Below are 23,562 nucleotides of genomic sequence, written 5' to 3'. Positions count from 1 at the left end.
CTCTGGGAGACGTGGGTGTGAATTAGGTACCGCACCTGTTTTCACCTGCAGCAGAAGTTCAGATCCTCCAGCCCCGGCTGGAGTGTCCACCCGGAGGAGGGGGGTTCTCGACAGGATAAGACCGAGGCAGGGAGAGTGGCGGGAAGGGCAGAACGGTTCAGGCTGAGGGAGCAGCTTGGTAGGGAGCAGTGGAGGACTGAGGGAGAAGCCAGAGATGGGGAAGCGGTGGGAGGGGGGAGCTGTACTTGGGTAGGGAAGGCTGGGCTTGGATTCGGGGTCCTAGTCTGTGAATGGGGCAGTCACAGGGCAGTTTAGGCAGAACAATATGATTTGATCTGTTTCAGAAAGTATGGTCATGGATTGGGGAAGGGAGCAGAGGCCAGGACATGGGCTAGGAAGCCACTGCGGCGGGCCAGGGGCCAGGGGAGCCGCCGCCAGCAGCTTTGAGAGCTGGCTTAGAGCCAGCTGAGTTCCAGGTGGTAAGGGTCCCAGCCCGAGTTATAAACAGTGACAGGGCGTATGGCCTCATTTGGAGAGAGGCCCCAGGTTTGAACTGGAGGCTTTTCACGAATGTGAGACCCTGGGGACAGGGCTTGGTGGAGGGACCCCCTGCCCGACCCTGTGACCAGGCTTGGCTTCAGGCAGTGGCGGCAAAGGTGAGGGGCTGGACGAAATCATGAGCTGTGTAATAGGAGGCAAGAGGAGGCTTGGTGACTGCTGGCCGGTGTGGTGTCACTTGTCATCACCACCCCCCACACCGACGCCACTGTACTCCCTACCCCCGCCCCCCAAAATGTGCCCTCCACTCAGAGAAGCCATTTCCGCCTGGTCCTGCCCACATCCCCAAACAAAAAATCCTTTCTGAATGGAGGGCCCTCGAGCCAATGTCCTGTGTCCCCTTAGAGGTCGAACAGACCCGCTTTCAGACTTGCTTGGCTGCTGGGCCACGTGCTGCCCTGAGTCCGAATTGTGATGTGCGGGCTGTCACTCGCGTGTGGGGTGAGAAGCACTGAAAGCCACCTCAGGCCAGTGGGCCGCAGTGGGCGGCACTGCTCCTGACCTGCCTGTCCTTCTCGCACGGCCCTGCTCTGGCTTCCGGGGAGTCACCACAGCTCACCAGCCTGGCCCTGACTCCTGCATGACACACGGCCCGGCCCGGCACACGGCTCCTCTTCATCTTCCCCCGCCCTCAGCTCCCATGTTGGGCCTACCTGCCCCCTTGGAGCACAACTGGTTGGGCCCCTGGAGGGGTGGCTCTTCGGACCTGGCTGCTTTGGCCCACTTCCTAGCTCTGGTCCCGACTCCCCTCCTAAGCCTGAGTCAGCTGACTCTGCCCGGTGACCTGTCCATCCCCACCCCTCAGCCTCAGCCCGGAGGGGGCCCCTCGCCCTGGCCTTGCCCTTGGTGAGGGCCTTCCCTGCTAACCCTGCCCAAGACGACAGGGCAGGGCCCAGGGGCAGGGTCCAGTGACACAGCTGGGTATGGGTTCTGGAAACCTGACATGAGAGAGGAGAACACACCAGTTCCATTCCCGAGGCTGTCATGGGAAAAAGCAGAAGGCATCCTGCAGGAATGTGGCCGTCCCCACTCCTGATTTCTGCTGGGACACCTCTCTCCAAGTATCAGGCCCTGTGCCTTCCGTGGGCCCGACCCCACCCCTCTTCACAGATGGGCTCCATCTGGGACATGCCAATCAGGGCCCCCAGCCTTTGGGTCACAGTGACTGGTTCAGGGAGGGACGCAGGCTCTGGAGGTGGCTGCCAGGGTTGGGGACTCTGGCTCCACTACTTAGACAGCAATTTGGGGCAAACATAGAGCTTCCCTGGGCCCATGTTTCTTCATCTGTACAAAGGAGACAGTGATAGCCTTCACTTATAGGGTTGTTGTCCAGATGGAATCACGGAAAGGGTTCAGCACAAAGGAAGTGCACAATAAATATTAGCTAGTGGTATTGATGGAAGTAAATTTGGGGTCTTCTTGATGGAGAGATTGGAGGAGAGAAGTTCTTCTTTTGACTGGCTTTATGCTGCTGGAGCAATCTTGCCGTCATGAGGGAGCACCTGTCTGACAATGAATCTAGCACAAAGGAACCCAGTCCTCAGAGACGTGGGGGGAAGGGATCTCACTTGAGTCCCTTGATCCAACCGTTCCTGAAGGCCAGCCGTGGACTATTCAGGCATAACCAAATCTTTGTGTGTGTGTGTGTGTGTGTTTTCTTTTTCCTTTTTCGCTTCAGTTACTCTGGGTTGGGCTTCTGTCATTTGTAACAAAGAGTCTTCAAGGCTGTCCATTTCTCCCTCCGTCCATCCACCCATAAGTTCTGGCTGTATGGGTTTACATACATCACTTTCCTCGCTAAGACTTAATTTCTGCATCTGTAAAGTGGGAGTTTCATCACCTACCTTATGGGTGTTTCAAGGATTAATGGGTAACCCATGCAAGGTACCATTCTCAGGACTCCAGGCGGAGGAGGGCTCAGGAAATTTCCCTCCCGTCCTATCTTTTCAGTCTAAATCCTGCACCACCCCTGCATAGGCGTGGGAAGCCAAGGCAAGCTCCACGCCCCACCAGACCTGGGGCCTCCCGAGCAGAGCAGCAGAATCTGATTGGTTCAGCCTTTATTGTTTCACCAGCATTTTTTTCAGAAGAATGATGTCATTTGAGGGCCACAGGGGATGGGAAGAGTAAAAAATAACATAAACACACCGAACAGAAATGCAGGAGGGCAGCAAGAGGGGCTGACATTGGGTGTTTGGGGCAGAGGGGTGGAAGACCAGGGGCAGTCACAGCCTCTTAGCTTTCGGCCACCAGAGAGGAGAATTCTGCAAAAGAAGAGGACAGAGAGGTGAGTCAGAGGAGGGCAGCGTAGGAGGACTCGCCGCGGCCTGGCCGCTGGGCCCCCGCACGGGGCCTCCTGTTGGTTCTCCCACCTGCTGCAGACCCAGAGTAATGGAATCAGTGAGTGTGGGGAGGAATGAATGAATGAATGAATGAACAAACAACGAACGGGAAGTGGTGAGCCTACCGTCTCTTGTGTTTTGCTTTTTAGACATTTTGATTCCGAGGTAGTGAATACACACAGTTATATTCATGTTAGCTGTGCAGTGTAGTGATGTCATCTACCACTTCCGTATCCCACTCGGCGCCCATCCGGAGAAGTGTTCTCTTAGTGTGCCTGCCACCTCTCTTGCTCATCATTTCCCGCCACCTGCAAATTCCTAATAGTAACTACAGTGAGAACAGAGGCAGGCATCTGACGGTTTACCCCACGCCAGGAGCTATTCTAAGCACTTGATATTCAAGATCTTGTCTGACTCTGACAATGATCTTGCGATACGCACGTGGTCTTCATTCCCATTCTACAGATGAGGAAGCTGAGGCTCAGAGTCCAGCCATCTTTATGGGGCCACACAGTTAGTGAGCAGAACCAGGGCTTAGACCCAGGTCTGTTGGAGCCTCTTGGGACCTGGAGCTCTTCCTTAGCTCCTTGTCTAGTTCTTCCCCAGCTGCCTACCAGGATCACCAGCAGAATCCCAAGAAGACACAGATGGCCAGGCCCTCGCCCTAGGATTTGTGACGTAGGAGGCTCCGGGTCAGGGAGGAGTTCTTTTAGCTGTTCAGAGGGGATTCTGGTGAGCAGCTTGGTTCAAGGACTGCTGTGCGTTCTTCCTCCTCAGGGGGCCGAGATAGACTCTGGAGGAGACCAGAGCAAGTGACATCTCCACACAGGTCAGACAGGTAGGGGAGTGCAGGTGCTCAGAATGAGCTAGGCCCTGTCTCACACAGTGGCTCACGGAGTCCTGCCCATCCTTCAGGAAACTAGGAGCTAGTCCCATTTTATAGAAGGGGACACTGAGGCCCAGAGAGGAGAAGTGACTTTTCAGAGTCTCTGGGGTCCTAAGGGGCTCAGCTGGGACTCAAGCTCTGGGGTCAGGGTCTCTCTACAGGGTTTGCCCCTCCCACCCCAGGAGCGTCTCCCTGCCTCACTTCATTGGATATTAATTGATGTCAGAGATTGGTGACAGCACTAGGGGGAGATCCCATGTCCCTCTACTGAATCCCACTCCGCCTACATGAACAAAGGGATGGCCCCAACCAGGTAAGGGGAGACACAGGGGAGCCAAAGATGATCTCTTCCTTGAAGGAGCTTCTGACCTAATCAGGGAAGAAACAGTCCTCGGCAGGACAGGCTCCATGCTGCTGGCCTTCTGGCTGAATCTCCGGTGTGCCCAGCCCATTCCCACCTCAGGATCTTTGCACCTGCTGTTCTCCCCGCCTGGTGTGTTCTCAGACTTCCCACGGCTACCTTCTTCTCACTCACCAGGTCCCAGCTCTGATGTCGCTCCCCTGGGGCCTTTTCTGACCTCTCTGGTGACAGCAGTGACCCTCCCCGACTGGGATCCTTTTTGCTGTCATCAGTTTTTATTCTAGTCATATAGCACTTACCACTCTTGAAATCCTTTTGAGTGTGTTCTTGCTTATTCATTTGTTATCTGCCTCTCCCACTGGGACATAATCCTGTCTCTCTGGAGAGCGCCCACTCCCCTTCTCTCCTGCTCCATCTCACCACCTGCCTCCAAGCGCGACACTGAGGGACCGTGAGTGTTTGTGAATGGATAGAAGGCCCAGAGACTTCACTCTCACGGGGAGAAGAGGTGCACCTCTACTTAAGGTGTCAGCAAAACTTCAGAGGGAAGGTGGCTTCGGGTAGAGTCCTGTGAGAGGGAGCAGGAGCCCACAGGAGAAAGCAGACTGTGGGCAAGGGATCACAGGCAGTGGCTTTTCATGGGGCAGGCTCAGAAGGCAGGAAACAAGGGGACAGGTTTAGGAAGAACCCAGTAGCCATGCTGGGCTGGTGCCCTGCGTGATAGGGCTGGCGCTCCAAACAGGCCTGCGGCCCTCAGTCTGGCTCCACCACTTATGGGCTGTGTGACCTCAGACAAATCTCCTGGCCTCTCTGAGCCTCACTGTCATCATCTATAAAAGGAAGAAAAGTCAGCGCTGCTTCTTGAATTGGGAGATAGTCAGAAGCAAGGGGCTGGTGCACAGGAGGTCCTTGGCTCCCCCCACCCCCCGCCGCCGTGAGCTCCTCCTAATGGTGGGTTCCTTGCTGTGACAGTCACAGGGGCTACCACTAGGCAGTGGGGGCTTCTGAGGCCTTTCTTTGGAGTAAAAGGGGCCCAGGGAATGCTTGCCCTGTTGTTTTTCTCTCCAGGAGACCAGAGAGGACAAGGAGGAGTTTGCCGCCCTCTACCACGATGCTCTCGGAGAAGCTGTGTCCCCAGCCTGCCGGAGAGTGTGGGTCCCCAGGCAAGTCCCCACGGCATCTAGAAAGCATTGAAAGTTAGGGATCCAGGCCCTGCCTGGAAATGTGCCTCTCTGGGTGTGGGTCTGGGTGTCTGTCAGGGCAGCAGAGGTGGGGGGTGGTAGCAATTCCTTGGGAGAGACCCGTGAAAACGGAATATGAAGTGGCCTCAGAAAGGCCACCAGAAGGACGGGGGCTCCTTAAGGGGAGCAATGCCCTCCCCAGATTTTGAATGAAGCACATATGTGCCCCCCACCCCTGATCACTGTATGCCTTCTGTGCCTCGGTCACGTGCAGTGGTAGCCCTGGGGGACGCTGCGTGTGGGGTATAGGGAAGCCACCGTGCTGTCCTTGCGGCTCTTCTGTAAAGCAAATGTCGTTTCCAAATAAAAAAGTGAAAAAACTAACATCAACCAAACCAAACACAGGCTCCCACCGCGGGATTAATGGGTGGGATCCCTGCCAGGCGGAGGGACACGCCCCCGGGCTCCTTCTCTTCCTGGGGTGTGAGCTGGAAAGTGGACACCACCCTCTCCTGTTCCCAGGCTGTCCCTGAGGGCAGGAAAGGCAAGTGACCTGGATGTGGGGACCTAGGTATTGACTCAAGGTGGCAGAGAGAGAAAGTCCTCTAGCTGGTCCCGAACACCCACGGGGCCGCAGGCGGAGTGGTAACAGCGAGGGGCAGGGATGGAGCCCAAACACCGAATACTCCAAAAATCACTCCCAGGGGCCAGGGACACAGTGTCCGGTTCCTCAACTGGGAGCTCCTGTGACTCTATAGCCCCTCGGTGAGTCAGGCTGCTCTTCGGAGAGGTCTCTCATCAATATTGTCCATTTTTATAGAATTTAGGAATTCTTATTTATTGAATGCCAAATGGGAAGCGTTTTACACATTATACACACACACACACACACACACACACACACACACACACACTCGTTAAATTCTCATGACTCCTCCATGAGAGGAGAGATGCTTTCGTCTGCATTTTACAGATGGGGAAACCGAGGCCCGAGTGCGAAGTAGCTTGCCCAAGATCACAGAGCAGACGTGAGTCAAGCTTCTGCTTTAAGGCTCTCTTCTTTACCCCGGAGCTTCCCGACCTACTTTGACCTAGGTGTAGAGTGACTCATGAACCAGCTCAAATATCCCCACCCTCCGCGACTCTGTCACCTTACCCCTTCATGATACTTCGCACTCTCTGAAATGAGCTTATTTATGGACTGGCTTCCTTTTGTTGGTCTCCCCTTTACTAGAATGTAAACCCCAGGAGGGCAGGGAACCCCAGCTTGTCCACCACTGTCCTAGCAACAGAGTAGAACCTGGTGCTAATAAACAAATCGATGGACGGACAGACAGATGGACAGACGGCTCATGAATGAATCCTCCATGGGGTTCAACAAATTCCGACTAGCCTCATGTAATTCTCACATTGGGCGGTGATTCCCATGTTGCAGATGGAGAAACGGAAGGCTTGGAGACGTGAAGATTCAGGGTCATGCAGAAAATAAGGGACAGAGGAACGATTTGGTCGGTGGTCCCGGGTGCACCCCCTGCTTGAGTGTGGAGAGGCCGTTCCTGATTGGGCTGGGGTCCCAGGCTGCGTGCAGCAGGAACTCTCAACCTGCCACTGAATCTGGAAAACTGGCCAGGGCCGATGGAGCCTGTCCTTGGGCACAGAGTTCGCTCTGCGCTGGGATAAAGGAGATATGGGTCTGTCTGCCTGTGCCAGCTCACGGAGAGATTGTCGGGAGGGAAAGTTGGTCCTTACAGTTTCCCGACCTGCACTGACCTTCCTAAGCCTCCCCCTGGAGATCACGGTCCTGGGGCTGCTCGTCGGCAAAGAGGCATTTCACCACCTTCACGCTAGATGATGGCATTTGGTGCGATCAGCGCGAAGGGGACCAAGGAATGCCAACCAAGGGACGTTCCAGGGGCAGAAGATCAGGTCTTTTGGACCCTGAGTGGGAGGTATCTTGGACCCGTGGGTTTTCAAAAGCCTCTGAAGACAAACACCTCTGCCCACCCTGGGATCTACTCTGAAGTGGGCAGGACGTCACAAAGGCCACGTGCCCTGGCTTTTTGCAGAAACACTGCATTCTAATTTTATCCTCCCAGAAGCTGGAGCAGGGCATTTTGTAGACAAATTGAGGGCAGCGGTCACCTCTTCTGGACCTTTCGTAGGTGCCTCAGGGCAGAGCTCTTAGCAATCAGCCAATTAACAAACAGCCCTCTTCTAGGGAGGGGGAGTCTCCTCTAAAATGTTAGGTTTCTCCTTAAAGAAAAACAAATGAGCAGACATACAAAGTCCTGCAAAGTCTAGGTCACCTGATTGGCGGTAGGATGCTGGGTTGCGGAACAGGGACGGGGTGCAGACCTTGGTTCTGCCTCCTGTTGCTCTCCTCTGTGCAAGGTCAGGTCTAGAAGATGCCTTGCCAGGTCTCTCACAGGGCTTGGAGCAAGGGCTCTGGGAGTCAGCTCCCAACTCCCACTTTTGCTTCCATGACCTTGGACTAGAGCTGCTTCACCATACTGTGCCTCCGTTTCCCCGCCTGTAAAGTGGAGCTCTCTGACTCATTCGAAGGAACCCGCACTAAAGCTCTTGCCCCAGGCCTGACACGTAGCCAGCACCCGGCATTTGGTAGCTGTTGTGATGCTTCTACTTGGGGTTCCTGGGTGGCTCAGTCCGTTAAGCATCCGCCTTCGGCTTGGGTCATGATTCCAGCCAGAGTCCTGGGATTGAGCCCCACATCAGACTCCCTGCTCGGTGGAGAGTCTGCTTCTCCTTCTCCCTCTGCTGTTTCCCCTGCTTGTACTCTGGCTCTATCTCTTTGTTGAATAAATAAATAAAATCTTAAAAAAAAAAAAAAAAAAGCTTTCTACAGCTAAACTTATGTGAAACCAAGCCTAGGAGATGCCTGTGTGCTGCCCGGCACAGAGTGAACGAAGGCCTGGCAACCGGCACCATGACATTTACTATCCTGCACGGGAGCTTTTACCGCCCCTGGCCCGTCCCCCCACCAACCCCCGCCACCATTTCCTGTCCCCACCTGGCACCTGGAGCTGGGTCTGATTCTTGTTCCTTCTCTTCCTGGCTGGATGACCTCCACTCACCACGCCACTCCCTTTTGTGAAGGGGCATGATAACGTCTGCTTGCCCAGCAGTTGGGAAGGCCAAACGAGCAAAGGCAGAAACATGCCTGGTCTGTAAGCTTTAGGTCCCTCTCCCTTGGAGCTCCCCTCCAACTGGCACAGCCTGGAGCTTCAAAGTGGCACAGAAATCCCGGAGGCAAGGATGTGAGCAGCAGAGGTCAGGGGGTGCCTGAAGAGCAGGCAGCTGACCTGCCCCAAGTTTCTGGCACCGTCTAACCCACTGAGTTAGGCCCCCACCTTCTGCTTGCCCATCCATGGAAACTCAGCCTCTGACCCTCAGCTTCCGAGTCTGTAAAATGGGGATAGGGCTCTGGAGAGGACCAGATAAGGTAACCAGGTGAGAAGCACCGGGCTCAGGGGGGCCCGGCACACAGCGGGAGCGCATCTAAATCAAGGCTCCCCATGGAGATGCGAGAGCCCGTGTTCCTCTGTCGGGGCCCAGAGTCCTGGGCCCCTGGGGTGGGGCAGAGAGGGTCGGGGAGATGCGAGGGCTCAGTCCTCCCCTTCCTACAGGAAGCTGAAATTAGCCTAATTAGGTCTGCCCCAGTCCCAGCACCGAGGGGATTGGACAAATTTAGAAGCCCTTGACAGGTGAGACCAGCACATGCTGACGGCCCCAAGTGAACCTGAGACAGACATTGAGTCAGTGCTTGGAACCGTCTTCCCTCCCCTCTGTCGTGATGACCAGGACGGAGGCACCGGCCCCCGGTTTATCACCTCGCCTCTAAATAGCTCCTGGGCCGGGCTCCTTATAAATTGGTACTGCAAACAGGGATCACTTTCCTACCCGGGGGAACGGGAGGCAAGGTCATCTGGGGTCAAGCCAGACGGCCACGCGGAGCGGCGTAAACAGTCCTGGGGGCTCCCTCTGTGCCAGGCCCTGCCCTCAGTGTCATCCTGTTCCATCTGTGCTGGCTCTCTTGTCCCCATGTTACCAACCGGGAAACTGAGGCCGCGAGTCACTCAGCCAGGAAATTCTAACTCAGGAGGGCTCACCTAGAGTGTGTCCCTCTCTCTCTCTCTCCCCCCGAGGTGGGGTTCTGACTCCCGCCCTGACCCACGGAAGCAGGAGAGGGATCGATGGAGAGGGGGTGTCTCTCTCCTCCCTCCCCATGGCTCCTCCTCCCAGGAAGGCAGGTCTCTAAGAGCGCTGCTTCCTCTCCCTCCGCTCCGTCATATCTAGCTGCACACAGGCCGGACTGAGGGAGCGTCCGTCCACTCGCGAATTCAAGCCAGCATCTCGCTAAGCCCGGGAACCATTTGTAACCTGAATGTCTCCAAGAAGCTGGCGGAGGGAGTGGCAGAGTCAGGAGACACAGGTTCCGTTCCGCCAAGGATTTCTGTGTGACCCCGGCACAGCTCCCACCGGGCCTCAGTTGCCACAGCTCTCAGTGGGGGAATCACAGACTCTGTCCCCACCCTGACCTCGTGGGGCCAGTGTGAAGACGCAGGGAGATGGGACAAAATGCTGTACACCTTAGGGCTCTGCCACCAGGACCGCGCTGGCTCGGATAGGCTCCTCCCGCCTTCCCCAGAAACCAAATCCCACCGGGGCTGGAGGGCTGGATGACCTCTCCTGCCGTCCCTGTCACTGTCTTCTATCTTAGACCCCATTTCCTGTCCTTCGAGGACTGGGGTTTTGAGGCGGCTTCCGAGAGAAAGCGCGCATGTGAAATAGGAGGAAAGGAATAATTTCCAGAACACTCACTTCATGCAAGAAACAGCCCTGTGAGGTGGGCATTTTTGTTCCCACTTTGGAATGAGGAGGTGGTTGCCTAGGGAGAGAAAAGGGCTTGGCTGTCTACACCACCGCATTCTGGGGGTTGGATTTTCGGCCTGACTTCAGGTGTTTTGGCCCAAGGGCTTACTCCCTCACTCCTTGCCCGCTGGACACATTAAGTGGGCTGCTTAAGGATAAAAGAGAACAGATTTTGCCAGAAGGAAGCAGAAAAAGCAAATGACCTGAGGCATGTGAGTGGAGGAGGTCGCGGTGGTCCAGCCATAATGATGATGAAAGTTTTCAGCATCAGAAGCAAAAAGTAAACCACAGGCTCTTGGGCTGGAGTAGGCTGGAAGGCTTGGAAACAGGACCCATCACCAGAATCAGGTTTCGGGGAACGGGTAACAAGGATCCTGTGTGTGTATATGTGTGTGTCTGTGTGTGTGTGAGAGAGAGAGAGAGAGTGTGTGTGTGTGTGTGTCTGTGTGTGTGTGAGAGAGAGAGAGAGTGTGTGTGTGTGTGTGTCTGTGTGTGTGTGAGAGAGAGAGAGAGAGTGTGTGTGTGTGTGTCTGTGTGTGTGTGTGAGAGAGAGAGAGAGTGTGTGTGTGTGTGTGTGTGTGTGTGTGTGAGAGAGAGAGAGAGAGTGTGTGTGTGTGTGTGTGTGTGTGTGTGTGAGAGAGAGAGAGAGAGAGAGTGTGTGTGTGTGTGTGTGTCTGTGTGTGTGTGAGAGAGAGAGAGAGAGTGTGTGTGTGTGTGTGTGTCTGTGTGTGTGTGAGAGAGAGAGAGAGAGTGTGTGTGTGTGTGTGTGTGTGTGTGTGAGAGAGAGAGAGAGTGTGTGTGTGTGTGTGTGTGTGTGTGTGTGTGTGTGTGAGAGAGAGAGAGAGTGTGTGTGTGTGTGTGTGTGTGTGTGAGAGAGAGAGAGAGAGTGTGTGTGTGTGTGTGTGTGTGTGTGTGAGAGAGAGAGAGAGTGTGTGTGTGTGTGTGTGTGTGTGTGTGTGTGTGAGAGAGAGAGAGAGAGTGTGTGTGTGTGTGTGTGTGTGTGTGTGTGAGAGAGAGAGAGAGTGTGTGTGTGTGTGTGTGTGTGTGTGTGAGAGAGAGAGAGAGAGTGTGTGTGTGTGTGTGTGTGTGTGTGTGTGTGAGAGAGAGAGAGTGTGTGTGTGTGTGTGTGTGTGTGTGTGTGTGTGTGTGTGTGTGTGTGTCTGTGTGTGTGTGAGAGAGAGAGAGTGTGTGTGTGTGTGTGTGTATGAAAGTGTAAGAGAATATGTGTATGAGAGAGTGTGAGAATCTAGGAATGTGTGAGTGTGTGTATGAGAGTATGTGAGTGTGTGAGTGTGTATGAGAGAGTGTGTGTCTGTGAGAGAGTGCATGAAGGAATGTGTGTGAGAGTATGTTTGTGGAAGAGTGTATAGGAGTGTGTGTGTATGAGAGAGTATGTGTGTGAGAGTGTGTGTGTGTGAGTGCATGAGGGAGTGTGTGAGAGTGTGTGTGTGAGAGTGTGTAGGGGAGAGTATGTGATGTGTGTGCATGAGAGAGTATGTGTATAAGAATGTGTGAGAGTGCATGAGGGAGTGTGTGACAGTGTGTGAGAGAGAGAGTATGTGTGTGAGTGTGTGAGTATCTCAGAGAGTGCGTGAGGGAGTGTGTGTGTGTGTGTATGAGAGAGACTGTGCGAGAGTGCATGAGTGTGTATATGAGAGAAAGCGTGAGAGAGAAAGAGAGTGTGTCTGTGTGTATGTGGGGTGTGCAGATCTTGTCCATGTGTATGTGTGTGTGTGTGTGTGTGTGTGTGTGTGTGTGTGAACACGGTGTGCAGCTCTTGTCCGTGTGTCCGGGGTGTCCAGATCCCGTCCGCAGCACTGCGGGGAGCAGTGGGCCACCCGGAGTCAGAGTGTTGGATCTGGAGAGCCTGGATGCTGATTGGCCGTGTGACTGGCTGACTGGCAAGTTGCCCCACTTCCGAGTCTCGGGTTGCGGGTCGGTGGAGTGAGGGTGTATCTCCTGGCAGCTGGGAGCTGTCGTGCAGCTGCACCAGCTCCATGAGCTAAGGCTGGGGCGCAGTGCCTGGCGCACAGGACATGCTGCACGGGCGGCAGCCGCTGGTCCTGCCAGCCTGCATGTTCCACACGGGCAGGCACTGCGAATGGAGAGCCCGGGCGGGGGACACATCTGTATAAGAGGCGGGGGACCAGGGGTCCTGGCTGGACCTCTGAACCTCCTTCTTGGCTCTGCGACTGAGTGGGCCTGCACACTGAACCCCTCAGTGCCTTGGCGTCCTCATTGTAGAAGGGGAAGTGTGATGGTACCTATCTTCTAGGATTATTATTCTAGGACCAGAGTATGGTCCCCGGGGCCCACCCAGAATTTGGTGGAAGCGTGAACACTTGGGTCCCACTCCAGACGTAAGGAATCAGAAACTCGGGTTCCGGCACAGCCCTGTGTGTTGTGAAAAGCTTCCAGAGACTCTGACGTTGGCTCCAGTGTGAGACCCACCAAAGTGAAGGGCAAACACTTGAAAAGGAGCCCTTCCCTTAGCCGGCTCGCCTGTTATTTGTGCCTGGGTTTTGCGATTGTGGCTGGGTTTGGGGGCAACCTCTACCTCTGTCCAGCTTCTTTCTCCTTTCCTGCCTTAAAACTCTCCATTACCAGCTCTGCACCAGCCTCTCAAGGGTGGACTTTGAGAATCAATCAACCACATCTATAAAAGTCTGAGCTTCCTAGAAGTAGTTGCCCCAGAGACGGGAATGCAAAGGGTTATTATTAGAGCTCTGTCTCTCTATCCCCTCCCTTCAGTCTACGGTTCTCAAGGACCTGGTAAGCATCACTCACCTTGAGAGGGCAAACGGTGGGAGATGAAGGTGGTCCTGCTTCTAGAATCCCCCAGCACCTGCTGCATGCAAGCCCCCAGCCCACACGGGTCTCCAGCCTTTGCCTGTAGACCTCTCCCTACACACCACTCTTCCTCAGCACAGCAGCCCCAGAGCTGGCCATGTATTCATTCATTCATTCATTCACTCGTTCATTCATTCATTCATTCATTCGTTCATTCATTCAGCAAACTTTCCTTGTGCCCCTTCTGTGTGCCGGGCCCTATTCTAGGTGGTGGGGTCAGAACGGAACAAGACTAAATTCTTGCTTTTGTGGACCTGGCATCGCAGCGGGGGAGAGAGAAGCCGGCAATAAGTCAGTACATAAAACCATCTTAGGGTAGGTGCTCGCTGAACTCCATGAATGACCAGAGCACGCACAGGGCATGTGCTTCGATCCAGCACACGTGAGCTCCGATCCTGACCTTGCCTCTTCTGAGACATGAGGTTTAGGCAAAGCCCTAGACTCTCCGAGCCTCGGTGTCCTCATCTATAAAAGGAGGATAGTGATAGTATCCATTTCAGAGACAGCTGGGAAGATTCGGGGGGGTAGAATGCTGAGCACGGTGCCTGACACACAGTAAGTGCTCCGTGAGTTAGATGTTCCTGCTCTCATTATGTGAGGTGGCCCCGGGCTCAGCTGGTCCTCTGCCTAGAGGTTTATTTGCTGGGGCATCTGTTGGAATCCCAGACCTGGCAGGGACCCCAGTGACTGGTTCCTGATTGTAAGATCAGGCACACCCCATCTGAAGGCCAGATGGGGTTCCGTGACTTGCCTCGGGTCCCACCAGGAGTTGAAAGCATCCTCCTGGTGCTGGGCAGGGCTCGGAACACTTTGCCTTTACAGGAAACAGGCAGGAAAGCATCGTGGCTGAAACAGAACTTCCCAGCGGACTGCAAAGTCCTCTGCCTCCCATCTCACTGCCTACCAGGCATCGTCACCTCATCCTTCCCGGCACCCTCCAGGAAAAGTACCATGTTTGGGGTGGAGGTGAGGAGGGGAGGCATCTGAATCTTCCATTCTCAAAAGTGTACCACATGGGGCTCTGCTGATTCTGGGGATCCGTGCCCCCCCAACCTGTTTCTTCTCCTGCCCCATCCTCTTTCATCTGCCCTGACCCCCAGACCGCCCATCAGGTCATCCTGAGCTGGAAAGCGCTGGCAGACACCCCTGGGTTTGCATCCAGTGTGCCTGGGGCACTGACGCTGCTCCTTCTGCATCAGCCCCTCCAACCTCCGTCCTAGGCGACGTTCGGGCAGGGTTCGGCACGCGTCACCACACTGCTAACAAGTCTCTCTCTTTTTCCACCTCCAGCCAAACAACCTTCTTGCCCATTTCTAGACATCCCTAAACCTCCCAGCCTTGTGCCTTTGCTTAAACCAACACCTTGCCCCGAGCTCTCCCAGGAACACCCCCGGCCCCCCTCCTCCGGCCAGCAGCTTCCTGTCCTCAGCCTCCCATATGCCTCCACACCGCCGTCTTGCCCTCTCCAGGAAGCTCCTCCGCACCCCCTAGGTGTTGGCGTTCCTTTGTGCACATATACATGGAACTGTAAGCATCTTGCCGCTAGGATAGAAATAGCATCGTAGCCGCTGCTGGCCGAGAACTTGCAATGTGCTGGACGCTGGCTGCGCTTAACATGCTTCGGGTCATGGAACCTCACAGATGCCCGAGAGCCATCTGTCGTCATGCCCAGCTCATCGATGAGCAACTGGGGCTCAGGGCTGCTGAGCCTCTGCTCTGGGGCACCCAGCCAGGAAACAGGGCCTCTGGGAATAGGGTTGAATTCATCTTTCCCTCCCTGACAGCCTGGCACTGGCTTGCTACTCAGGAAATGTCTGTTGGATCTGGTGGAAGAGTTGAGTTAGCTCTTTAAGACTGGAGGTGGGCAGGGAGGGAAGCAGCCTAGGGTATGGCCTGATTTTTCTTTATCATGTAGGTTGGTAGCAGCAGCCATCCATGAAGACCCCGCCTACCGCTTCCTGCCCAGCTCCGACCTACTAGCTGCCAATAAAAAGGGGAAGCAGGTCTGGAGGTTTGGGTTGGGGTCCCGGTGAGAACCCCATTCCCAGGTGGAGCTGTCTCAGGAAGGGGCATGGGGAGATGTGCCACTCACCACTCACCGGACCCGCCAGGACCAGCCACCCATTTCTCTCCAGCACTTTCTGCTCCGACTCCTTTAAAATCACCTCCCTCCTTCGCAGCCGCAGGAGAGACAGCTGGCACTGGAATGCCAGGGGACTGGTCCTCCCGTCCTTGCCCAAGTTTCTCCATTTTGGTCTCGGGCATAATACTTTAATCATGTACACCCACATTCAGAATCCTTTCAACTTTTCCAGAGCAATTTTGTGTCGATAGCCACTTAATTTTCATGATGAGCCCAACCAAGTCTTGGGATTAAACCGTGCACCTCACTTGCAGGGCACTAGAACTGGGTGTAGAGAGGGGCCGGGGCCAAGGTCATAGCTGGGGAAGTGCAGAGAGGAAGCAGAGCCTGGAGGGCTGGTCTTTACACTCGGGCAACAGATGTTTATTAGGTGCCTGCTTTGGGGGAGATGTGGGCTCTATACTGAATATAAAAGGATGAAGACAACCTAGTCCCTATTTTTAAAAATTTAGGTAACAAACACATATATAGCACTGACTCCTGCCAGACACTATTCTAAACCCTTTATACATTAACACATCTAATGCTCATGACAGTCCCATGGGAGAAGGACTATCATTGTCCTCAGTTCAGAGATGAGACAACTGAAGCCCAGAATAGTACTGGAGTTGCCCAAAGTCACACAGCCAGAAAGTGGTAGGGGATTTGAGCCCATGAGGCCAAGCGCCCATACACAGTTTTCTCTTAGGTTGACAGGAAGGATGATTACAAGATGAGACACAACTTGCTGGAAAGGGTTATTCCAAATCCCGGATCACTCACTTCTGTCCTAGCTCTTTGAACAGGCTAAGCACCCCTGCCTCAGTTTCCCCACCTGTAAAATCGAGATCATTCTCAAGGCTGTTGGGATGCTAAGAAAGATAACGCTGCTGGGGTGTGTTCTGTGAATTCTGTGAATATTCGTTCTGAACGGAGAAGGATGCGGGATGGTGGACCGCCAGGCCCTCCTCTGTTCTGAAAGCACAGCCCCCAAAGCAAGGCAGGGTTCAATACTCCTTTCCTTGATTCCCAGGTGGCTGTTTTTCCTGGCTTTCCTACAAGGCGGGAAGGGTATATTTGGGTGAAGCCCAAACAGGTTTTTGAAACCTGAAGTTACAGGATACCAGGACAAGATGCTGAGGATGATAGAAGGTAAGGAATTTCCATCGCTGGAATTTGAGAAAGATAGGGTCCTTGGGGATCAGTTGGCCTCATCTCCTCAGGTTACGGTTGGGAGACTGAGGCCCAGAGAAGGACAGGGACGGCCCAAGGTCACACAGCCAGTTGGGCAGAGCCGGTACCAGAATCCAGGTAAAAGTGCAGGCAAAGTTCAGGGAAAATCCCAAATTCTCCTTGATTCCTTACATAGTAGGGGGGGGAAAAGAATCTGTTCCTTTCAGGTTGTTCAAATTCAGAAAAAAAAAAAAAATGTACCAGGTATTTTGCGTGTGTACCTGGCCAGAGCTCTCGGCCTAATGCATTGCTTTTTCCTTCTAATCCTGGGGAGTGGGAGACCCCTCCTGTCCCTCTCATGTGACAGAGATAGCTCCAAACTCTTAGCACCCGAACAACCTGAGATCCACGATGTGCTCTGGCCCCAGGTCACGGCTACTTACCATCCACCCCAATCTTGCCGTCTCCATCTTTGTCTCCAGCGGCCATCAGGGTCTTGGTTTCTTTCGCAGACAGGTCTCTGGCATCTGGGGAGAAGCCCTTCAGGATGAATCTGGGGAGAAAAGCCGGGGAGGGAGTCATGTGGAGGTCACCTTGCAGGAACAGTGTCCGGATGGTGGGCGGGCACCTGCGCAGCGGCAGCGGGCAACTGGGAGAGGCAGCCGGCCGCAGGCGTGCAGCAGCTGTGCTGCGCCAGGCTGCCTGGGCTGCGGCTGTGCTTTAACGGGTGGGTGTGCAGGGAAGGACAGGCCGTCCTCGGCGAAAGGCCGACCTCACTCCAGGCAGGGCACCTGCATTTGCTTTTTTTTTTTTTCAGCCAACCCGACGAATGCAAAAGTGTCTTCTCTGTGCCGGGGCCATGCTGGAAATGGGGGGGTCACAGAGAAGGAAGCCACCCAAAAAAATGAGGAGGAGGTGGAGTGCTCAGAGAGAGACCACACAGGGTGATGGATACACTGATGGGGATAGAGAAGGGTGCTCAGAGGATGCATCCATCCCACCTGGGATGAGGGGGAAAACCAGGGAGGCTTCCTGGAGAAGGTGACGCCTGGAGGACAAGTAGAAGTCAGTGTGTATATGTGTGTGTGTGAGTAGGTAGAAGGAGAAGGTTCTAGACAAAGGGTATCCTTGCAAAATGATTTGGGGGTGAGATTGATGGGTAGGGAGGTTCCTACGGAAAGATCTCTCTCCACACCCTCCCCCTTCTCTTTAGGACGAAATTCAAGGCCATCTTGGCCAGAGAGTGATGTAAGACACAGCTGGGTGGGGAGACATGAGCCAGGTGCATTTTCCTAGTCATAATCTTCCCCTCCTCCGCTTTGTTCTCGGGACTTCTGAATCTCAGAGTTGGTTCTGCATCCCCCACTTGTCCAGACACTGCTTTAGCTGCGCTGGTACAGAAGTGGGGGTGGGGGGGTGCGGTCTGCAGGATGGTGGAGGGTGCCTTTGAGGCAAATGAAAAATCAATGAAATAAATACTCCAGCTAGCACTCCCTGTCTTGCACATGGCATTAGGCATCCAGAAAACCTGCCTCTTCCTGTGTGTTTAATTATTAAGTAGCCTCATTCCATTAGCAATATTAAGTGGCTATAATTTAACCTAGTTAGTTGCACTTTCGGCTGCCGATTTCATTCTTCCGGAAACAACAGTGGTGAAGCACAGATATTTTCTGCCAAATGTGCAGAGAGAAGGGGCAGATCTGATGGGCCCTCAGGAGCCAGAGTCCCAACCCCCACACCCTCTCAGGCTGGGCAGTCCCTGCAGGCCTCAGTTTACCCCAGCTCATCCTCCTCAATGAAGCCGCTCTTGTCTTTATCCAGGATGTGGAACACCTTCTTTACATCATCCGGGCTCTTCTTCTTCAGGCCGACCATTTGGAAGAACTTTTTGTGGTCGAAGGAGTCGACAGCTGTGGGGGCAGGGTGGAGAGGGTCCGGTTAAACTGAGGACAAAGGCGGGGTGGTAGGGAAGGGCAGGAGGACAGGGGGTAGAGCAGTAGTTGTTGATTTGAGCAAACTGGGCCAGTGCTAGGGGATGGAGGGATGCAAGACAGGGAGTGCTAGCTGGAGTATTTATTCATTGATTTTTCATTTTGCCTCAAAGGCACCCTCCACCATCCTGCAGACCGCACCCCCCCACCCCCACTTCTGTACCAGCGCAGCTAAAGCAGTGTCTGGACAAGTGGGGGATGCAGAACCAACTCTGAGATTCAGAAGTCCCGAGAACAAAGCGGAGGAGGGGAAGATTATGACTAGGAAAATGCACCTGGCTCATGTCTCCCCACCCAGCTGTGTCTTACATCACTCTCTGGCCAAGATGGCCTTGATGCTCCTCTGGGAGGGCTGAAGGAGCCCGGACCAGTGCGGATGGACGGATGTGCTTGGCCCAAGGTCACGCAGCTAGAGGTACAAAGGTAGACCACTCTGCTGTGCCCTTCACTGGGAGCAGGATAGCCTTTGGAGGCTGAGCAGCTTCTTGGCTTCCATGAAGGCTTTTGGGTGTTGGCTGAATGGGGATGGGCTGGGGATTTGGACGTAGTGTGAACATGGTGTGTGTATGTCGGGGGCAGGGGTGATCTTTTTTCTCGGCCACAGATTGTATTGCCAGAAAATCGACCAACACAGGGAAGACAAGTTTCTCTCAAGGTCATACAGGGGGAAGAGGAGGGGGAGGACCCAGAGATCCTGGCTTTGCCACAGATATCAATTCTGGTGGGAGCTGGGGGCATGTTGGAAGGCTCCCCAGGAACTCCCAGTTAAGTTTCTTTTCAGAGGGAACAAGGTTGGTCAAGGAGTCTTGGGTAGGTTATCCCAGCTCCCCTGGAAGGGTAGTCTTCCAGAACTTCTGCATACCCTGAGGAGGGGAATGCCAAGCAAAAAGGAACTGGGACGCCTCCTCTCCAATTTTCTGTGTGCTAAGCTCCCTTTCAGGAACACCGGGAAAGGGTACAATCATAGTAGTTTCGGTGTGGCAGGGAGGGAGGGGTCCTGTTGAGAGTCGTGTTTTCCCCTCAGCCTTGAGCTGAGGGAAGGACAGGTCCCCTGTCCACCTCTGCCACTAAGGAGGGGGCCCAAGACCTGGAGGTGACCTTAGTTCTAATCCCCCTTCTGTTCTAGGTGACCTTGGGCAAGTTTCTGGTCTCCTCCCAGCCTCAGTTTCCCCAGCTAGGAGAGCAGAGGGAAGAAGCAGGTAGGCAGCTAAGTACTCAAGTCCAAGGCAGCTCAGAGAGGTTAGATTGCACCCCCCCCCTCCCGCAACCTGGGCAACCTATGGAGGCTGGAAGTTGCAAGCGCTGAGGATGCCCCCCGCAGGGTTGGGCAGACACAATGCCAGCTGCGGGAAGGTCACCCCATTCGATTGATCGCTTGCCTCAATCGCTTGCGGGTCCTGGGTGCTGGTGGTGGTGGTGGTGGGGCGGGTGTGTATGGGGGGGAATGCCCTGGGCCCCAGAGAGGGGCTTGGACTGCAAAGGAGCCAACCACCGCCAGCCAAGTAGAGTCCCAGCCAAGTAGAGTCCCGTTCTGAACGAGGGTCTCCACCGAAAGGGGCTGCTTGGAGAGAAGACGTGCGCACCCGCGCCCCTCCAAGTGTCTTAAAGGGAAAGTATCAAGCGCCCACAAGGACCTGGAAGGTCCGCTTTGGACCCCGGTGTTTGCCCTTTGTCCGGACCCCGAGTCCTCCCAGCAAGGCACCCCTGTCTTTGGCACCAGCAAGTTTCCATTGTCCGGCAGAGCACCACCCGGCCTCCCCACCGGCTCCCTGCGCCAAGTCCCGCCCGAGAGGAGTTGGGAAATGCCGAGGAACCCCCTGCTCCGTCCAGCCAGCTCCCCACAGGATGCTTGGGCAGAGGAGCGCTCCGGAGGATTTTTTAGCCCCGCGACCTGGGGAGTGCAGGGCCAGGGTGGTGGATCAGGGGAGAGGGCTGGGGAGGGGACCGCGCTGCTCACCGGTAAAGGCCCCCACTGCCTTCTTGATGTCCTCAGCGCTGAGCAAGTCTGTCATTGACATCCTGCAACTGTTTGAGCGCGCAGAGCAAGTGCGAAAAGATTAAAAAGTGCTTTTCTCATCATTTCTGCTCATATGACCAGCGCTGCAGTGCTGCGCGCCGGGCGCACGCCCGCCGGCCTGGCGCAGAGCCAGGGGGCGCGGGGCTGGGCGCGCAGCCAGAGCGGCTCAGTCTCGCAGCGCTGCCGGGGACCGGCGGACGCGCGGACCCGCTGCAGCTCCCGCCCCGCCCCGCCGGGGGTCCTCGGGATCCCTGGGGGCCACGGCCCGGGCGCCCGGGGAGTGGGCGACCTTTGGAATTGATGGGGCGCCCGCGTCACCAGCCTGGGCTGGAGGGCTCTCCTGCTCTCCTGCTGTCAAGGGCACGCGCAGCAGCTGCGGCGCAGCTTCTCGCGTCCGTGCACCTCAGAGGATGTCCCGCCGCTTGGGAGAGAATACCTGACCGCCAGGGGCCAGGCCAACAGCCTGGTGGGCCCCTGGGTCCTACTCCCGTTCTGTCTTCCCTTCTACCTCGGCCTCCGCTCTTGTCTGTCCTGGATGCAAATTTATGCTGCAAAATCTGAGCGCTGAGGTCTGGAAACCTGAACCCCAAGACCACTGGGAGGAGGCAGCCGGAGAGGCTTAGGCTGCTGCCCTGCGAGCCCTTTCCAGATGCCCCATCCCACATCTGGCCAGAGATGCACTGAAACCTCCCCCCCCCCCCCCTAGTCTGACTTTCCAAGGAACTGTTCTCAGATCTCCACTACTTGCTTCCCTAGTCTCCTGAGCCACCGACTGTAATGTAGGTCCAGACTCCTGCCCTCCATGAAGCTTTTGGTCGAGGGGAGGGTGGGAGAGGCTCCTTGAACTCTTCCTGCACCCTCTCCCCACTAGGCGACCAGAAGACCCATGTCTGGGGAGAGGCTGGAACCTTCAGAACACACTTTTTAGACAAGCTCAGCAGGCTTCGTGGCTTGAACTTCTTCTCTGGGAAATGTGACACTTCCAATCTTAGGCAGCCAGAGACCAGTTGCATTCTTTCTCACAGTCTCCCCAGGATTCAGGCTGCAACCAGCAGCCTCTACAGTTTGCAGAGCACTGGACGGGGAGTCAGGATGCCTGGGTTCTAGATCTACAGCTGTGCTAAGTCCCTGCGTGACCTTGGGTTATGACCTTCTCCTTTTCTGGTTGTCTGCGTCCCTCCCTTGTGTTGATGGTGTTGGTGGTCCCTTGGGGTGGGATTTTGAGCCTCCAACGGAAGGTGTAGGCAGGTGGGCTGGGGCTGAATCTGGTGCCTCTTGGTGGGTGGCTGGGGAGAACTGCCCAGCTGCTTGAGTTCCGGCACACTTGCTGTCAACACCGTCTCCCTCAGCTCAGCCCTGGATGGCTGCCCTCCCTGGAAACCTTAGGACGACGCCACTCGGGCTGCCCCCTCTCTGTGAGTCAGCTCCTTCAGTCCACAGCCCTTCGGCTGGCTTCTAAGGAGCGGAGGCTGTGTCTCCTGACCCACTGTCTCTTGCTGCATGGCCCTCTGTGGACCCTTCAGCAGGCCCTGCTGTCCCAGCCCCCAGCCAAGCTGTTCATGTGGACGTGCTGGGCTTCTGTGAAATTATTTCAGCCCCCAGGCTCAGCTCATTCCAGGGACCTAACTGGAGAATCTGTTTCCCTAGCTGAAGGATCCTTATGTTTTACTGGTGGGGAAACTGAGGCCAGAGAGGATCAGTGAGTGGCCTAAGGACACACAGCAAGGCAGCTGGCAGAGAGAGACCCCCAGCTGGGTCTCCTAACTTGGAGTTCAGTGACCCTCATCCGTGGAGCCCCTCCCCGCTGCCCAAGACCCAGCCCTGTGAAGTCCCACCCATCTGGGCCACAGACCATACCCAAACATGGACCCCCGTAGCAAAGGCAGGAACCTCAACACAGGCCCATTCTCCCTCCTTCCTCCAACTCTCCCTGCTAGAGAAGCCTTCCATCAGCTTGACACCCTCTCTGGGCCAGAGTCCACCCAGTCAGAGCACCAGACGATGTTACTGGGGCCGGCCCGCCCTCCACAGCCCTTCCTCCTGCCTCCTGTGCCCACTCATGGGTCTCCTGTGATGGCATCATCAGAGTCCACAGACGCCTGGCTCCACCCCTCTCGTTCCAAGGTGGGGAAGCTGAGGCCCAGCCAGGGGGAGGGATTTATCCCAGGTCACACCAGGAGTTCGGATGGAGAGCCGAGGAATCCTGGACTCCTCAGTTGCTGACCTTTCAGTGCCCCCTCCCAGCCCCGTCCCCCTGGGGGCAGGGACGATGTGGCTGTCCCTTCCATCTGGCCTCCTCCCCACTGTATCCGACCTTCAGCCTCAGTAGCTGCCACTCACCTTGGGTGGGGGAGGAGGGCTGGAACCTGCACTGAAAGCCCCGGGCGGGTGGGAGGTCCTGCAGGGAAGTGAGCCTCGAGGTGGGATGGCCACCTATATAGGCTTCTGCTCTGGCTATTTTGGGAGGTGGCGCTACCCCCGGCCCCCGGCCCCCTCCCCTTCCGGTGTCAGGTACTTCCCAGCCTCGGTACTGGGTGTCTGTATCACATTCACCCTCCCTGGGCCCATCAAGCCAGGCCTATTAATAACCCCTGGCCCCTGTCTCCCTCCGGCACCCAAAATTGAGGCTCAGGCAGGGCTCTCCTCTTCCACGAAGCCTTCCGTGACCACTTTAGATGGCAACACTGTTTCCAGCCTCCCAAATCCTGCAAGGAAAGGAACAGGACATGTGAGCACATGAATAGAAGAGGAACTGTTTTCTGTGCATGGGGCTGGGCTGGTTTCTTATGTGTACACCACCTCCTCCCTAAAGCCTTGGCTGGTCACTCTCACGTGGGTGAGGAAACAGCACAGACACGCCAGGTGTGGTGGGAGTTCCGACTCAAAACCGCGAGCCTGGAGCTGGGTGTGGGCCCAGCCCTTGGAGGACAGGAGCTAGTGTATGGAGATACGGACAGCCTCTTCCTGTCTTTGCATTCTCATTTTTCCATCCGTTCAATGGGCTCAATTGGGGGCCAGCTTTGCTCTATAGATGGGTTTGGGGGTCTAGGAACCCCCTGAAATTTTGTGTAAAAAAATCACATGCAAATGTGCTCTTGTGAAGCACAGGTTTGTAGTTTTCATAAGATTGGCATAAGAGGCATGATCTGGCTGGCACTGGAGACAGCCATCTGGGAGGTCATGCTTGAAAA

The 23,562-nt window shown here is 55.4% G+C and overlaps 1 protein-coding gene across 2 annotated transcripts; it reads right to left on the bottom strand.

Moving 5' to 3' along the window:
• Positions 1-2,598: 2,598 nt before the first annotated feature.
• PVALB (parvalbumin) lies at positions 2,599-22,815 on the bottom strand. 2 transcript variants are annotated; one of them, XM_045083919.1, is made up of 5 exons: positions 22,712-22,815; positions 20,312-20,379; positions 18,141-18,273; positions 16,807-16,916; positions 2,599-2,822 (listed from the first exon to the last, which is right to left on the bottom strand). In XM_045083919.1, the coding sequence occupies exons 2-5, from the start codon at positions 20,370-20,372 to the stop codon at positions 2,794-2,796; spliced, it is 333 nt and encodes a 110-aa protein (XP_044939854.1). In that variant the 5' UTR covers positions 20,373-20,379; positions 22,712-22,815; the 3' UTR covers positions 2,599-2,793. The 2 variants fall into 2 exon arrangements, with proteins under 2 accessions (XP_044939854.1, XP_044939853.1); XM_045083918.1 differs by lacking the exon at positions 22,712-22,815 and having other exon boundaries at positions 20,312-20,472.
• Between the last annotated feature and the right edge of the window lie 747 nt (positions 22,816-23,562).

This window comes from Mustela putorius, unplaced genomic scaffold (genome assembly GCF_011764305.1).
Source record: "Mustela putorius furo isolate JIRA1106 unplaced genomic scaffold, ASM1176430v1.1 tig00000738_pilon_pilon_pilon, whole genome shotgun sequence".
Classification (NCBI taxonomy): Eukaryota; Metazoa; Chordata; class Mammalia; order Carnivora; family Mustelidae; genus Mustela; species Mustela putorius.
This window is presented reverse-complemented; position numbering and strand designations above follow the sequence as displayed.

Excerpts from the sequence above, each read along its gene's own strand:
- PVALB (XM_045083919.1), bottom strand. The coding sequence starts at position 20,372 with ATGTCAATGACAGACTTGCTCAGCGCTGAGGACATCAAGAAGGCAGTG. Across the intron at positions 18,274-20,311 it reads GGCAGTGGGGGCCTTTACCG|CTGTCGACTCCTTCGACCAC; the intron begins GTGAGCAGCGCG and ends CTGCCCCCACAG. Across the intron at positions 2,823-16,806 it reads CGGCAAGATTGGGGTGGATG|AATTCTCCTCTCTGGTGGCC; the intron begins GTAAGTAGCCGT and ends CTTCTTTTGCAG.